Source organism: Mustela nivalis (assembly GCF_964662115.1).
Source record: "Mustela nivalis genome assembly, chromosome: 14".
Lineage (NCBI taxonomy): Eukaryota > Metazoa > Chordata > Mammalia > Carnivora > Mustelidae > Mustela > Mustela nivalis.
In genome coordinates, this window is record NC_139033.1 from 61,961,870 (window position 1) to 61,978,483 (window position 16,614).

General features: G+C 42.2%; 1 protein-coding gene across 1 annotated transcript in view; it reads left to right on the plus strand.

Annotated features, from left to right (window-relative positions):
• Positions 1–16,614, plus strand: part of CDH2 (cadherin 2) — a 212,257-nt gene that overhangs the window by 16,365 nt on the left and 179,278 nt on the right. Inside the window, exon 2 of the mRNA XM_082699852.1 lies at positions 12,510–12,621. Within this exon, the coding sequence (XP_082555978.1) occupies positions 12,510–12,621 (112 nt within the window). The remainder of the gene's footprint in view (positions 1–12,509; positions 12,622–16,614) is intronic.

Here is a 16,614-nt window from a genome sequence, read left to right on the forward strand (position 1 = left end):
TGATCCTGGAGCCCGTGGGCAAATTAAGGAGTTGCCTTATTTTGCCTCCGAATGCAGAGGAGAATTAGAGACAGCCAACCCAGTCCTGCCCTCTAGACTTGTCAGTGATTTCAGGAGAGAACCTTGACAGGGCTCTGGAATTCACTGTCTTTTAAAAAATGGCAGATATTATTCTGCTCGATAGTCTTTAGGCAGTGGATGTTGAAATAATCTCCTTTTTCTGTGCCTCGGCTATCTTTGTGTATTCAGCCCAGGGCCCATGGGCACCTGCAAAAGTTTAGAGCTGCCTCAGGCCTTTGCCAAGGGACCAAGCGACAGTGGCCCTCACTCAAAAATGTTTGTCATTTGGGTTAAGGTCGCCCCACATGTCCTGCCTCTTTTCTGAGATCCTTGGCCGATAGCCTTCCCTGAGGCCCCCTGCCTGCTCTAGGCCCCAGCTCTGTAAACAGCCACTTTCCTGGAGAATAACCACCATAAGTTGTGGTCACACATCAAGATCAAAATACCCTGTGGTTTAGGAATTAAAGCCTCTTGATGTTAAAAGCTACCTGCCCAACTATAAAAACCAGCCACACTGCACAATCAAGGTTGCAAACCACCAAGTTGAAAAACATGCAGGGCTGTAGTCAAACACCCTTTCACCCCTACCCAGGGACCGGGTACCTCCATGAGTATTTTCTTCCCCAGAATTGGGTTCCTTTTTTATTATTTGCCAAGATCTCCAGATACTACACCAAACGCAAGTCTCTGAAGGAGTCCAATAAGCAGGACCTCTCCTCCCAAACCAAGTTCTGAACCAAGTGAAATAGAAGCCAGCAGAGCCAACAGTTGGGAAAGGAGGGTATCCTGCGGTTCTGATAAAGGCTGGGTTTGAGGGCATGGCTTTTGTCTGTTGCTAATAGGGAGCCCCAGAATCCCACAAACGTTTGTACTCAGTTGCAGGCAGTTCTGGACACCCTCCCCCCAACCCCCAAATGCTGCAGGGGATCTGTGAACTCCCAGCATGGAAAATGAGATCATCACACTTGTTTTCTGCAGGCCTGTGGCTCCCCAGTGGGAGGAGTAGGGGACAGGCCTGGGCACCAGCTGCCCACATTGTTCTTCTGAATTCAGCCTTCAGATTAAGTTCAGTCCATCCTTCTCTCTAGGGCAGTCATTCACAAACTTCTTCGTATTAGAATCCTTTTACGCTCTTAAAAATTACTGAGTGCCCCAGTGAGCTTTTGTAATGTGGGTAATCTCTGTTGGTGTTTAACGTTTTAGAAATTAAACTGAGAAAAAAATATATTTAATTCACTTAAAAATATTAAACTCATTATATATGTAACATAAATATCAGTTATGAAAAATAGCTGTATTTTCCAAAACAGAAGAGAGAAGTTAGTGGGAAGGGTAGCCTTTGCTTATATGTTTTTGTACTTCTCCTTAGTGTCTGGCTTGTCTGCTTCTGAATTTGCTCTGTTTCGGTATCACACATCACCTGACCTCAGGAATACTCCACTTTACACTTGTGAGAGATTGAGAGTGAGAAGACAAATAATGTTATTATATTAGAAGAAGAGTTTTTGCCTTTTGACATCTCCTGGAAGGATGTTGGGGACCCCCTAGTGTTCCCCAGCCCACACTTTGAGAACTGCCATTCAGGGTAGGACTGACTGGTGGAGTGGAAAGAGGTGAGAATGTTAAGAGGTAGCGGCATTCCTTCCACATGGAAAGAAATTTCTGGAAGGGGAGGAAGCATTCCCCCTCCACAGGTTACACAGTGGAACTGTCCAAAGGCCAGTCTTAAATCACTCACCATGGCCATGGGTGGAAAAAATGCCAGTCTTCAGCCCCCGAGTTGAGACCGGAACTGATGACATTAGCTCTGTAACCTCTGAGTTAGCATGCAGGGCTCGTGGGTTTGCTTCTTTATTGCTTAACCTATTAGAACACCACTGGGCAGGGTGCTGCTTGGGGAATGAGTTCAGGAATGACTTTGAACTCTGATGTTATTGACAGTGCCCTCGTCTCACTGCAGCACATTTCTGGAAGCTGTGCTGTGAATGTTATTTTCTCACAAGAATAATGGTATAATTGGGTTGGGTTTATCTTATCAAGGACTTAGAATTAAATAAATCACTATGGCCAACTATTCAAATTAAATCAGAGTTATGGGGACTGTAACCATTTTTAAAAAGTGAAACCATTAAAAAAAAAAAAAAAGTGAAACCATGTTCCAGGTTTTATGAAACGGGCCTAATTGTAGATGAGTACAAGGGAGACTGGAGTAAGGGGAGTGCACGGAGACTCTATTATGGACGATAATCATTTCCTCATCAGTATCACCTACTGAAAATTCATATACTCGCTATAATATGTATTTGCTGATAATTTTCCACATGTACGTTTAGAAGAGCTTGAGGGAGGTGGAGGGGTTTTGGTTTGGGTGGCTTAAAAAAAACAAGATGTTTATACACGTTTGCGTTGATGTCTCTTTCTCTCTTATTTTTCCCTAGTTTCCAGAAACATTGGAATTATTTTAAAGGGATTTACCGTTATCTTCTCACAATCATATGTGAGAATCGTTTCAGCAAAAAGTTTACAATGGAATTAAATAGATTTGTCACTTGGTCTTAATTCATACGGGACCAATTCCAGCCCATAGCCAGTTAGGTAATATGTGTCATCGTGTGTGGTTACTTCCTGATGTTTTTGTCCCCAATTCGCAGTGGGGGAGGCTGGTCCCCAAAGCCATTTAGTGCTGCTTTGAATGCCATCCCTAAATTGACTAGCTAAATAACCTAGGGCAAATTCCTTTTAGTTTGCTTCCTTGGCTGCAAAATGGCCCTATTACAGTACCTACCTCATAGGGCTGTTGTGAGGATTATTGGGATATAAGGCGTGGAAAGCATTGGAGTGTGGATCCTGGAACGTGGTAAGCACTCCATAAATACTAGTAATCAGTCATCCTCAGTGTATTTAGTCAGATGAATTCCCCAGTTGGTTATAAACACCATCTAAGGCTAAGTAATATACTATTTGATGACATGTTGAACATTGTGTGTAAGCCTCTTGTGATCGCTGGTGAGTGTAATGGGTTCACGGGGCAAAATCCGTGTAAGCCGGGACTAGTCGTCTCTACGGAATTGCACTGGGCACTTGTGGAGCTTCGCCTGGCAGTTTAATTGCAGAGCGGCCTGAGCCACAACCTCTTGATAACACGACTCTTTTTTCTTAAGCCCAGTCCACGAGTCTTTGTAGAGTTGCGACCCATCACATTAAATCCACGGCACTCCTTGGTCAACTCTTGGCTGTGTTTCAGGATTGCACTCCACAAAGCCTCGATGCCTCGGAAGCCTCTTCTCACGTGGCCGACGAGATGGGGGTGACACAGGTCTCCCCGGACTTGACTCGTTCCATGTTTGTGCTTTCATAGGTTCAGCTCCTGAGAAGTTGACTCTCTAAACTACGTTTTGTATATGGAACACAGATTTCTGCCCTTCAGGCCGTTGTGCTCTGGTGTTGTCCTCCGGCTTTGAGTTCAGTCTCCGGCTTTGGTCAGGCTTCCTGGCCAGCATCGATGCTGGTATTTGATTATTTGCCATTAAAAGAAATGAAAATTAGAATAATAAAAATACTGATGCTAGAGATATTCAAGGATGCATCCTAATAATATAATAGAGGTGAAGGCGGAAATTACTAGGTGGGTCATAGGACGCCGTGGGTGGCCTTGGTCGGGGATTCCTCGCGTCTAAGCTGGTTTGGATTCTATCATAAAGTCAAGAAAGAATTAACCAGTTCAAAATGCTGGGCTCTCCCTCCAGAGTAGTACCTGGCAAAACAAAAATATCAAAGGGCAGGGTTAAACTTCTGCACATTTCAAGCATGTTTCCAGGGATATGAAATTCAAAGCGTCATCAATGGCATGGCTGACACAGAGAAAAATCTTTCAAGAGTGGCAGCAGCTCTTGAATAATCTTCTTAACGTAGCCTCCAACCTCATGGATGGAATCCTGTGAAATGTAGAGAATCTGGCAAATGTAATTGTCTGGTGATGAATTGGATTTAGAAATGAAAAATTAGTCATGCAGACTTGATCCAGAACAGTCCATTATTTTAGTACCGTGTACCCCACTAACCACTTAAAAAATGTCTTCACTAGTTGTTTAGTTTTGCATATAACATTTGGAGACCCTAGCCACATAATAAAAGTATTACCATAGTTGTCCCCCTTCCTTTCCCAACACTGCTCACCCCCACCTCACAAATACACGTTAGGGAAAGGATTCCACTGGTTTTCTTCCTTCCTTCCTTCCTTCCTTCTTTCCTTCCTTCCTTCCTTCCTTCCTTCCTTCCTTCCTTCCTTCCTTCCTTCCTTTCTTCCTCTCTGCCTCTTTCTTTCATCCTCCCTTCCTTCCTTTTTCCTTCTTTCTTTCTTTCTAGATTTTACTGATTTATTTGCTAGAGAGAATGAGCACACTCAGGGAAAGTAGCAGGCAGAGGGAGAAGCAGGCTTCCCACTGAGCAGGGAGCCCAACACGGGGCTCTCGGTCTGATACGGGGCTCGATCCCAGGATGCTGGGATAAACCAACCAAGCCACCCACGTGTCCCTCCACCTGTTTTCTTTTGCACGCTAATGCATTTTTGTCATTTGGTTGTTGTTTTCGCCCCCCCCCCCCCCGAATTCCTACTTTATAAGATGCTTTAAAAATATTTCTCAGGTACTCATGTAGCAAAGCAATATAAGTCTTCATAACAGAAAAAAAAAAAACACAACAGTATCATAATCATAGCTACCCCTGGTCTTGTGGTGAATCAGGTATTCTCTTTAAGGTCTTTATCTGCTTCATAGCCGTCCCGTGAGGCTGGCACTCGATCAGTGAGCGTAGTAGTGCATGGTTGTAGAGAAGAGGAACCCGAGGTGCAGGTGAACTTCTGCAGCTTCTGAAGCTCACCCAGGGCACACAGTGAGTGGAGATAGGGTATAAACCTCAGTAGGTTTGCTCCAGAGCCTTTAGTCTTAACCACTGTGCACATTTACTGCCTTTTTTTCCATACAGAGTTAAGAGACACACATAAAGAAAAAGGAAGTTTCCAGCTTTGTTGACTGCATTAGATAATCTACTTCACAGAACTTAAATGATTACTAGATTCTGACCATAGAGTATCTGGAAGGGAAGAAAAAATGAAGAGATTGATGCTTTGGGGGAAAACGTCCAATTGATTAAATTCGATAAGCAAGAGAGCCTAGGTTTTAGTTAGGCAGCCTTCAGAGGCAAAAAGAAAAGATAAAGATTCCATTAGCGTTGGGCTGCTTTCGGTGAGCAATTTTTAGCCAATAATCTTAGATAATCTCGATCAGGAAGAAGATGGAGAGGCCAGGGGCCTGAGCGTCCACTGTGGCTTCAGTAGAATATTTTAAAGCTTGGATTTAGGAGTGATTTGAAGGAAATTGGAAAGCGGAGCCAGTGACCGAGGAGGACTATAAAAAAGAATCACGATAACAGGGACCTGAAAGAGTAGTGGACTCGGCGCTTCCAAGCTCACAGTATTGAGACTATGGAGGAAATTCTAACGGGAACAAAAGTGACGTCATTGGGAGTTCAGGACTGGAACAGATAGACTAATCCTAACAGGCAAGCAGTCCTCCTCAACTCCTATTACACTCTTGTCCTTTCTAGACAAGGAGGTCGATCTTCAGCCTGGGAGGAGTAGAGCAAATACTTGTAAGAGGAAATTGAATCTCAAGATAGGGGAACTGATCGTGTGACAGCGCGGGGTGGCTCTGAATGAGTTCCACTCCTTCGGCCAGCATGAATTTCATCCTAGTGGGCCAAGTGGACTTTTGCTGCCCGCTTGTAATCTTGGAAGAACTGTGGAGGCGGATCAGGGATAGGATCATGCCCGATTAAGAGCAAAGCCAACAGCAAAATCAAGAAAGCATAGTTTTCAGGGAAAAGAATAGAGAGCCCCATGCCGACCTGGGGCAAATTTCTGGAACCCGTAATGACAAAAGGATGGCTTGCAGATTCAATTTTCACATGCACACGGTAGCTAGGAGACAGCATGGGATTGTTAAAACCAGGGAAAATAATTGTTTCTTTATTGCTGTTTGTTGCTAGGTTCTCGGACTCGAAGGCTAGGGCACGCAGGTGGGCTGTGCCTGGCGTGCGGAGAGGTTTCAGGAGGGAGATGGGGGCTGGCTGTGTGGCCACCCCGTGCTGTGGAGGCACTGGTTAAGTGTACCGGTTTATCTACCACATGTCTTGAAATTCTGTTTTAGTGATTCATGATTTAGTTCCAAGAATCTGGATTATAGACCAGGGTTCCAGATTCCTTGCTATACTGGAGCAAGTATGGGAACCGCTGAGCTGTAGGAGACATGCGGGGGTTGGCTTTATCTTGTCATCATAGTGTTAATACTATTACTGACAGCTGATGCATTGGAGAACCACATGCCAGACACTATCCCAAGTGCTGTACACATATGATCTCATTTAATCCTCACCCCCGCTGGGTGGGTGCTATCTCTATTGTACATATCTACTGTACATATTGTACAGATGGGGAACTGTGACGTCTCTGGAGTCTCAGAGACAGTAACTGATGGGGTAGGATTCAAACTACGGAAGTCTGGCACTTTGAAAATCTGAGCTCTGCACCGCTCAGCAGATAGCCCCTCTTTTTTTCTTTTCTTTTTTTTTTTTAAGGTTTTATTTATTTGTCAGAGAGACAGAGAGAGAGAGCACAAGCAGAGGGAGCAGCAGGCAGAGGGAGAAGCAGAATCCCCGCTGAGCAGGGAGCCCAAGGGAGGACTCAACCCCAAGACCCTGGGATCATGACCTGAGCTGAAGATGGGTGCCTGACCAACTGAGCCCCCCAGACCCCCATCAGATAGCCCTTCTTAAAAACCTGCCTTAAGGCTCCAGGTTGGAGGGAAGGGTGATGTCTGGGCATGTGTCGCAACCTGTCTTTAGTATCTGAGTAGGATCTTTATGAAGACCTTGTGGTGTCTCAGGCCTTCTTAATGCAGAGAGGTGGAGGGGTGGGGAAATGACTAAATCTAGGTGGAATTATTATTTTATCACAATCAAATCTGGTAAGGTTACATGTAAATTGCTGCCTCTCGGGGCCCCAAGTCAGCAGCAAAGATACTGGAAGCCATGACTTAATAGTTTTCTGGTAAAAAAGATCAGGAGTTGTTTGGGTTGTCTACCAGCTCGATATAAATCAACAAGCCTTTGTCTATGCTGCACCTTTGGCCTGGAATGCCCTTTCCCACTTCCTCCTCTTTCTCCTGGCAAATTTTTTAATCATCTTTAAAGACAGAGCCTAAATGTCACTTCGGCTATGGAGTCTTCTTTGATTTCTACAGGCAGATTTATCATCCCATTTTTTCTGCTTCTTTAGCACTTTGTTCCTGGTGTTATAATTTTGCGATGATCTTTCTTAGTTTGTGCCACCCAAGTTCACAATCACTCAGCTGGAAACGTGGGGGAGAGCATGCTTCCCTTCCTCCCTCCCTTCCACTCCAAAGAATCCCTGCCCTCACTGAGCCTCTCGGTTTTAACTGTCTGCATACTGATACAATCTGCCCCTTCCTTCTTCCTGCAGCCCCTGTCTGATTCAAGTCTGTGTCCTGACTTGTACCCCAGCTGTCACTTGTCACCGTCATGCCCCCCCAACATTTTCCCACGAAGCATCAGAGACTTCTATATCAAATGCAATCTGCCTGTGCTTAAAATCTGTGTCCGAGTCCCCATAGGCAATAGGATAACCCCAAGCCCCTAACCATTTATGATCTAACCCTGTCTAACTCTCCATCCTCAACTTTTGACTTCCTGCCTTGCTTCTTGGACTCCAGTGACACTGAACTCATTGTAATTCTCCAGGCAGTCTGCTGTTTCTTGCCGCCTTGTTCCAGCCCAACAGTGACCGCCTGGGATGGCTTCCCACTCCTGGGTTCTGTGTGAGAGGCCCCCGAACCCCTGCCCTGGGTTCTGTCGGTCTCTACCTCCTGGTTGTCACTTTCTATTACAGTCACTTCTTTATTTTGTACTTGCATTAAGCCTTGAACTTCTTAAAGACAGTGAGGGTGTCTGGTTGGGTTTCTATTGGCAAATGCATACTCAGTACAAGTTTCTGGAAGGAATTGTGTTGTAATTATTTGTTCTACTTGGAAAGACTGTAGGGTTAGCATCTTGCCTCTTCCTCTTCCTGGATGTGGGTCTTGAGAGTATTTTACCATTCTGAGTGAGACCTGTTTGCTCATTTGTAAAATGAGGATAATTTCACCGTTCTCCCCCACCCCCAACAAGGGGCTCTTATGAGAATCAGGTGAGATAGTAATGTTTATAAATCTTAACATGCCATTCCAGGGATCACGGACTACAGCCCTGATGCCCATTTTTGTATGGCCAAGAATGTTTTTTTCACATTTTTAAATGCTTATAGAAAGTCGAAAGGAAATATTTTTGCCACTCAAAAATTAAATGAAATTCAAATTTCAGTGTCTATAAAGTTTTATTTGAATGAACAGAGCCGAGTTCATTCCTTTCCCATTGTCTATTAGGGCTTTGGCATTGCAGTCGCTAAGTTTGGTCATTTCAACAGAGTTACTGTGGCTTGTTGAACCTCAAATATTTACTATCTGGCCCCTTAGAGAAAAATGTTTGCTGACCCCTGCCTTGTTCAAATATTAGGAAAATGCATATGATTCACAGCTGCCTCCTTGTACCACAGAGTACTTTGTGAGGGGAAAGTTTCTCTCTTTGAACTTTTGGAGCCTCATCCTGGGTCGGGCAGAGTGATCTGTCGATGTTGGGGCAAGCCACAGGGGCACGGCTTTGGTTTTCTGAAAACGAGGATGTCCCTATAAGGCTATGAAGGACAGTTTGAAAAGTCAGTGAACTCCCCACTATGGGGGGAGGGTGGTTAAAGGGTGGATGGACACCCAGTTTTCATGAGTTGCTGAAGAACAAGGTGTTTCACTCTTGACCCTATTGACGCTTTGGGCTGAGTCATTCTCTGTCCTGTGCCTTGTGTGTTGAAGAGCAGCGACCCTGGCCTTCAGCCACCAAAGGCCAATGGCACCCCCTTTCCCAGCGGCCGCAACCAAAAATGTGTCCATACGTTGAGTAATTTTTAGAGCTTGTTTTTAAGAAAACACATTATAGCATAACAGCATGTTATTCTATGAATCCATTTAGAAGAAGAATTTAGAACAGTTTTAGCTATTTAAAATGAGTCTGAAGGGGCGCCTGGGTGGCTGAGTGGGTTAAGCGTCTGCCTTACGCTCAGCTCAGTGGGGAGTCTGCTTGTCCCTCTCTCCCTCCCTCTGACCCTCCCCCTGCTTATGTGCGCTTTCTCTCTCTCTCAAATAAATAAAATATTGTAAAAAATGAGTATGAAAGTATCATAAAATAATATATGACCCCCATGAGTATTTAATATTAGTAGCTAGGATTTGCTAGAGATGTGCCTTGCAAACATGATTGCAGAAATTCTCACAGCTGCCTCTTGCAGGTAGGCCTCTTTTCCTCCACGAGGAAGCTGAGCAGAAAGATTGAGCAAAGGGTAACCTGTTGCAGACTGAAATGACCTTCTCCGAAACAAGCTGGAGATGAAACTAAGGAGTGAACATACAGTGACTTCATTCGGCCTTGAAATTCCATTCCTGTGGGTCTGGATGAGGGGCATGTTCCTGGGGCTTCTCCCACCTTAGGGCGATTCCCAGGAAAATTAGACAGTAGCCGTGTGGAGATCAAGAAAAGGTTCCAGTTTTCCTCTAGTAGTTAGACGTCATGGATCTCTGGGTGCTTATCCAACAGCACGCTGCCCTAACCCGAATGGCCATGTTGGAATGTGACCCCGGTTTACTTCGTGCTGACCATTGTTTGCATCCGCCCTGCTGCCCCTCCAGAGCTGTGCTCCCACTCACCCTTGGCTGGAACCCTGCCACGGCCTCCCTCTGCAGAAGCCTGGACTGGAGGGGTGGGGGTACGCCAACTGCTGACCGATCAGTGGGATGCAGAGTTACAACACATTGGTCCATGCTGTCTGGTGCACTGGGGCGTTCCCTTCAGTTGTTTCGGTTAGCTCAAAGCAAAAGCTTTTACTTATTACTGAGTGCCTGCTCTTTGCCGGACGGACCCAGTGCAAATTCCTAGATATTTCCAGCTGGCAAGAATTGAAATAGCATCCAGTGTCCCAAACTTGATGGGTGTTGGAAGCTCTCCTCCTTACTTCTCACTTAGTCCCTAATGTTTTCTTTCTTACTAGGAAATAATAGAGCATACAGGATAAATAAGGAATACTATAATTTGCACCCATGTTCCTGTGCATATCTTCACATTTTACTGGAAGAAATGAGTTATTATGAATAAAATCAAAGCCGCCTGCCTGTACCACCCTCCCTGAGGCCTTTTGTATCTTGCCCCCCCACCCCACTGGCAGGTTGCCGTTGTCCTCAGTTCTGTGTTTATCACTACCTTGGACATTTTGATATTCTTGCTTTATAAGTGTCAGTAACATCACATCTTTTGTATTAAACTTTACATATACAAATGGAGTACTAAATCATGCTTTTAATTTTGTTTCTGATTTTTTTCAATATCCAAGTTATAGAATGCTTTGTCTGTGGTCTGAGTTTGATGTGTTGCATAAATAGATTTCTGAACTTAACCTAAGAAGAATAGTCTTCCCTGGGTGGATTTAGAATTAAATTTCTCTTGCAGTCTTGCATGAAAGTTAAAGAAACTGACTATTTGGAGACGTAACCCTGTGGACGAATGTAGCTGCAGTCATTCCATTCTAATGCTGTAGGGTGGTTTTTTTTTTTTTTTTTTTTTTGGTAATGTGAATATTTTGGTGGCTGTTTAGGTAGTCTTCAGGCCCTGCTGTTATAGCCATGCCGTGGTGGACGTGAGAACATGCCCTCACTATTGACTGCAGCACCCACAGGAGAGTTTCCACAGGAATATACCCAGCACATGGGCTGGGTATATTCCACATCTTTACAAGAATTTTCCAAACTGAACTCCCGATGTGCCCTTACCAGCTCCATGAACACCTGTACGATCGGGTTGATTATTCCGGACCCTTGACCAGATGCAGTCCTCTCTTGCCCATAACAGACTTAAAATTGTTTGCTAATTTGGAGGGTCTGAACTATTCTCTCACTGTTGCGCCTAATACTTTTTTTTTTTTTTGAGATTAAAAACTCTATAGTATTTAAATAAGTTCAAATGGACTTTTTTCTTTATTTTTCCAGATCAGAAAAGAACGGTTTAAATATTAGATTAGCGTGGATTTTTATGACTTTAGTATTTGCACAACTTCTCATGCAGAATCCAGGTAGGCCTTTAATTATGAAGCTGTGAGGTTTGCTCTGACACCTGCTTTCAGGTTTCCTTCTTTGTGGGACTTCGCTTCTTCTTTCCTCCCAGTATCTGATTCTCCTCCCCAGCGCAGACCACGCCTCATGTTGTCCCTGCAGCTACTGCGTTCCCTCTGGCAGCCGTGTCCACTCCTCCTCCTCCTGTGTCTGCATCCCCATCTTGGTTAATGTAAACGCTGCACGAATTCTGTTGAGCACGATGATGCTGTCAGTAGGGCCGGAAGACGTAGGGAAGCTGACTTGTGGGGGGTAAGTGCATAGCACTTGGTATGACTAAGTTACAACCGCACTGGGCAGTTAGTTGCGTATGTGATAAGAGACAAAAATGACAAGAGACAGGGCGCCTGGGTGGCTCAGTGGGTTAAAGCCTCTGCCTTTGGCTCAGGTTGTGATCTCAGGGTCCTGGGATCGAGCCCCGCATCAGGCTCTCTGCTCGGCGGGGAGCCTCCTGCTTCCTCCTCTCTGTCTCTCTGCCTGTCAAATAAATAAAATCTTAAAAAAAAAAAAAAAAAGGCAAGAGAGGCTTCCTGAGGGAACATAATTGTATTCCTCTTTATTTATATTTTTAATGTGTCCCTGCCCTCCAAATTAGAGACATACAGACTTTTGATTGATTGGTTTTACTTGGTACAAAATACTCTATACAATGCAGTAAGTATAACGCAGTTTTATCTTTTAATGAACCGGGTATATCGAAACAAACTTCATAGCTGGAGACTGGAGGAGAATGTAAAAATCTGTATTCTTAATGTATACGTTTTTCTTGAAAAGTTAAGTTGGTGATGGTGATATGTGGATCCTGAAAACTAGTTGGCTGCCCCCCGCCCCTGATCCACTTTACCATTCTTCAGGGACGATGCCCATTTTAATGGAAATGCGTGGTCTTTAGAAGAAACTAGAATGTGTATTATTTGGATTTTACTGGACAGGACAAGTGGGATTTGTTTCTTCTACTCCAGTTATCAAAAAGATTAACCCTTTGACCTCTACATTCTAATTGTAACCGTTCGGAAACAAAGGGGTTGTTTGTACAAGATAGCTGAAAAATTGAGGCTTTATGCCAAGTGGAATGTTTCTCAGTTGAAGGAGGTAGCAATCATTGCACATATTTTTTTTCTTGTGTTGCAGGCGTCTGTAGAGGCTTCTGGTGAGATCGCATTATGCAAGACTGGATTTCCTGAAGATGTTTACAGTGCAGTCTTATCACAGGATGTGCATGAAGGACAGCCTCTTCTCAATGGTACTATCTCAAAAGATGTATTTGTCCATACAGTGTCTATGCTCTTGAAACAAATTAGCCGTTAAAAAGTCTCAAAATCATCTCTACTGTATAACAAGTAGGAATTTTTCACAATCGCTATAATGAGACTGTAGGGACTTTATTTTAGGATTACAGAAGAGCTTATGAATCTCTTATGTACATAATTGGAAGGATCCTAATCTCTTGAAAACGTCAGATTTCTTCCATTTTTCATTTATAGTAGAAACCATTATGTAATTAATTTTTACCATTTTTCTGCACACATTTTACTTATTTTGAAGGGTATGTGCCAAACATCTGATTCCAATGGTTTTAGAAATTATTTATGGCAAAAATCCACTTAGCATTTTGAATTAAAGAAATAAAGAAATTACTATAGTATTATCTTTGATAAAACCTGTCAAAGTTCTTTAACATTTAGCTAAATTATCATAAAGGCCTTAGCAGATTAAATCTTGAGGCAGGAGCATGAGATCCGTATTTTTGTTATGACACTGCTCGTAGAAATTACTAGATCGCTAATTCAGCTGTTAACATATGTGAATTTCCAATATAGACATATCCATTGACATGTGGGTCAAGTTCATTGTGGTAAACATGTCAGTACCTCTCGGTAAAATCTGAAATAAAACTTGGAGTATCCTAAGCAAAATTGAAAGCCCCTTCCTTTGTCTCTAATAAAGAGATATATTTATTTGCCTTTAGGCAAATAAAATTTTGGTTAGTAGTATTTTCATGGGCTTATTTATCATTACATAAAATGTCATTGAAATGTGAAAGCAAGCAGAATTGATTAGTGAGTTGTATTTAAATTGTTATTCCCCACAAATCGTGCATATCTCTAACGCCTTTTAGAGAGCTCCTTTTAGAAAATCCGTGCAGCCTCAACTAATTAATTTACACAGGGCTCTACCACACAGCCTTAATGTGTCCCTGCAACACTGACAAACCTTAGTGGTATAATACTTAAGAAGACCATAGACAGAGGACTTTGAAATGTAAATGGCCTCTTAGCTATGAAGGTTCTTTAGTGCAAGATTATCATTTTATCTCCATTTCTATTCTAATTGTGATTTGCTTACACCTATGTATTCTTTCTGTAGTTGATTTTTTTTTTAAGACACCTTTCTATCCTTGCCTTATTACATGGTATTTTAATGAGTAAATGTTAAATTAGTCTCTCTCCACACTGAATTGCTCATCTAGTGGGTGATGGTTGACATGATAAAGGTTTAATTCAAATCAAATCACAAATGTAGATTTTGAGTCTTGGAGTTCTTCTGCACGGTTGTCATTTTCTTTAAATCTGTGAATTATTATATGATGTCCTAGGACCGATGTGACCAGTAAATATTATTTGAATACTGAAAAAAATGCATCAATGATGCTTTTCTAGAATAACTTAGAGGAAAAAAAATGTCAGTGGAATTGTTGCATTTTTGCCATTTATTTCTGAGATTCATTTTTAAATGGATAAATCTTTCTCTCAGTCTCTTTTCCTAAAACCTTGTTGAAATTTGCTGGTTACAGATCAACACACAGTCTGTCATTAGACACCATGGATTTAAGATGAAGTACATGGGCACGTTGGATGGTTTTGCAAATGAAAACTTGTTTTCTGACTATTAGGTAATGCCGGTAAGAGTAGAAATTGGGCATAGTGGCTTGCCAGGGTGTTTTTAGTATAACCTAGACGCTGGGATTTTGCTTGAGTTGTAAATGTGAAAGGTCGAAACTACTTTTGACTTTGTGCTCTCGCCATCATTGGGAGAAGTATATCCAACAGAAATTACATGCTTCGGTATGGCCAGTTGTTACCTTCTTTATCCTTAAGCGTTTTTTTTGTTTTTTGTTTTTTTTCTTTTCAAACTATTTCTCTCATGCCACACCATTACTTTTCTCTTTATCATTCATAGAATATGTGAAAGGTCACCAGCATCTGAGAGCTTAAAGCATAAAGTTCAAAATATTGGTCAGTAGAAAAAGATGTTTTGGGGTGAGGAAGAAGACTCACACAGGCTTTTGAGAAAAATCCATTTTTTACAAGAGCGTTGTCCCCAGTTGTGTTTCCTTTGGAGAATTGTTTTTTAAAAGGAGTCTACGTTTTTACCTGTTATATCTTTCTGGAGTTCTTAGTACATCTATCTATACACTGAACCCAAAGACAATGCCAGGACTGTGTTCATGAATTCTGGGCACTGCTGTAAGTTCATTTACCTTGTACGTACTATGTACTATGTAGGCCTACCTTTTGTCAAGTTTTGTGATTTATGATGTTTAAGGAAAGAAGTAATTGGACATAAGATATGTATTAGAGTCCTCTAAAGCATTTGCCTCATGGTAAGCCCTACTGTATTAAAGTTTACAGTAGAGTCTGAAAGCCTCCTGAAATCATAGCTCCTGACTCTTGATGCTTCCTCTGATTTCTCACTGATGACATTTGGGAAGAGGGGCATACAGTCATATGTATAGTATGGTTTCATAGGATACACCCCTGGTGCACTAGTCTTTGCTCCGAACTCTGACATTTTGTTTTAGAGGTGTCATGCATGATGATTATTTATCGAACAATAAAACACCATAATCTTTGTGAAAAGTGATTGGAATGCAATAAGCATTAGATGGATATCCAGTTGGTATTGGTCACGTTAGTGAAGCACTATGTGGAAGAAACAGAAAAATGTCAAAGCTGGGCTGGAGTGTGGAGAGCATCCTTTCCTCCCACACACTTTTTGTGCTTTGCTGCTGTGATGAATTTCATAGGAAGAATGAACCCAGTGAGCTAGTTCCAACCCTCCAGTTTCTCTTCCGGTTGTCATCGGTATGTCTTCTATAAAATCATAAAGAAGACAAATGTATTTTGTGATCTGCCTTTACATTTCGTGTGATAGTGTGTTGAATATTTCCACTCTTCTGAGAATAGTTCAGTATTAAAAAGTGGCCATGTAGACCTTCGTTCCATTTTGTTAGCAAAGCCAGATTTTGTTTAACTGGGCCTCTATTTTTGTACTTCCAGGTTGTTCCCAATTTTTCTCTCTTACATAGAGTGCTGCTATGGAGATGCTTTTTTAGAGAACTTTGATTTTTCTTCAGGGATATTTTTTAGGGGGATGTATACTGAAAAGCAGAATTACTAGGCCAAAGGGAACATAGACTATTGACAGTATTTTTTTTTTTTTTTTTTTACATTTTTGTGGGACACTTCCTTCCAAGGCTAAACGTATGTTAGTTCTTTTCTACATCCTCACGACCATTTAATTCTATAATATTTTTCATTTTCCTCTTCTCCCTGGAGTGAAAAACATTCCTTTTTCCTCCTGTGGTATTCTCTGCCTTTGCCTTTATAAGTTAGGATCAACTGTAATATGTTGAGGTACTCCTTTTTACCTTGCATTTGTCTGTTCTGTTTTAAAAGCATTTATTACCACCCCCCTCATTTTACAGATGAGCAGACTGGAGCTCAGAGTGAGAGTATAGGCTTTTCCTGTGATTATACAGCTCTTTAGATGGTTAGCTGCAGATCTGGAGTTAGAAACCAGGTTTTCTGATTCCTAATTTAATCCCGATGACAGCGATGATTAAAGAACAAAACAAAACATTATGGTATAATCCAGGGAAGAGTGAGAGCTAGTGAAAGCTAGCCTAACTGGCCAGGTGTCTTGTGACAAGTTCATCTTAGAGCTGGTCTTCCTTATTCCCACCTCACACCATGACTTGTGTGCCACAAGACATATTTGGGAATTGGTGACTATGGAGCAACCAGAGCTCTCTGTAATTAAAAAAGACATTTCAATTACTCTCACCATTCGTATTTTGTGCCTACTTGTTTACAAGTAGCAAAATTTAGGGCTCTGCAAAGTAATATTTAGTCTTTAGTATTTAACTTCTACTCTGCTGAACTAGAAAAATCTCTCATGGTAGCATCTTACCTGAAAATAAAATCACTGCAATCCTAAATTTTCATTTTGCCAC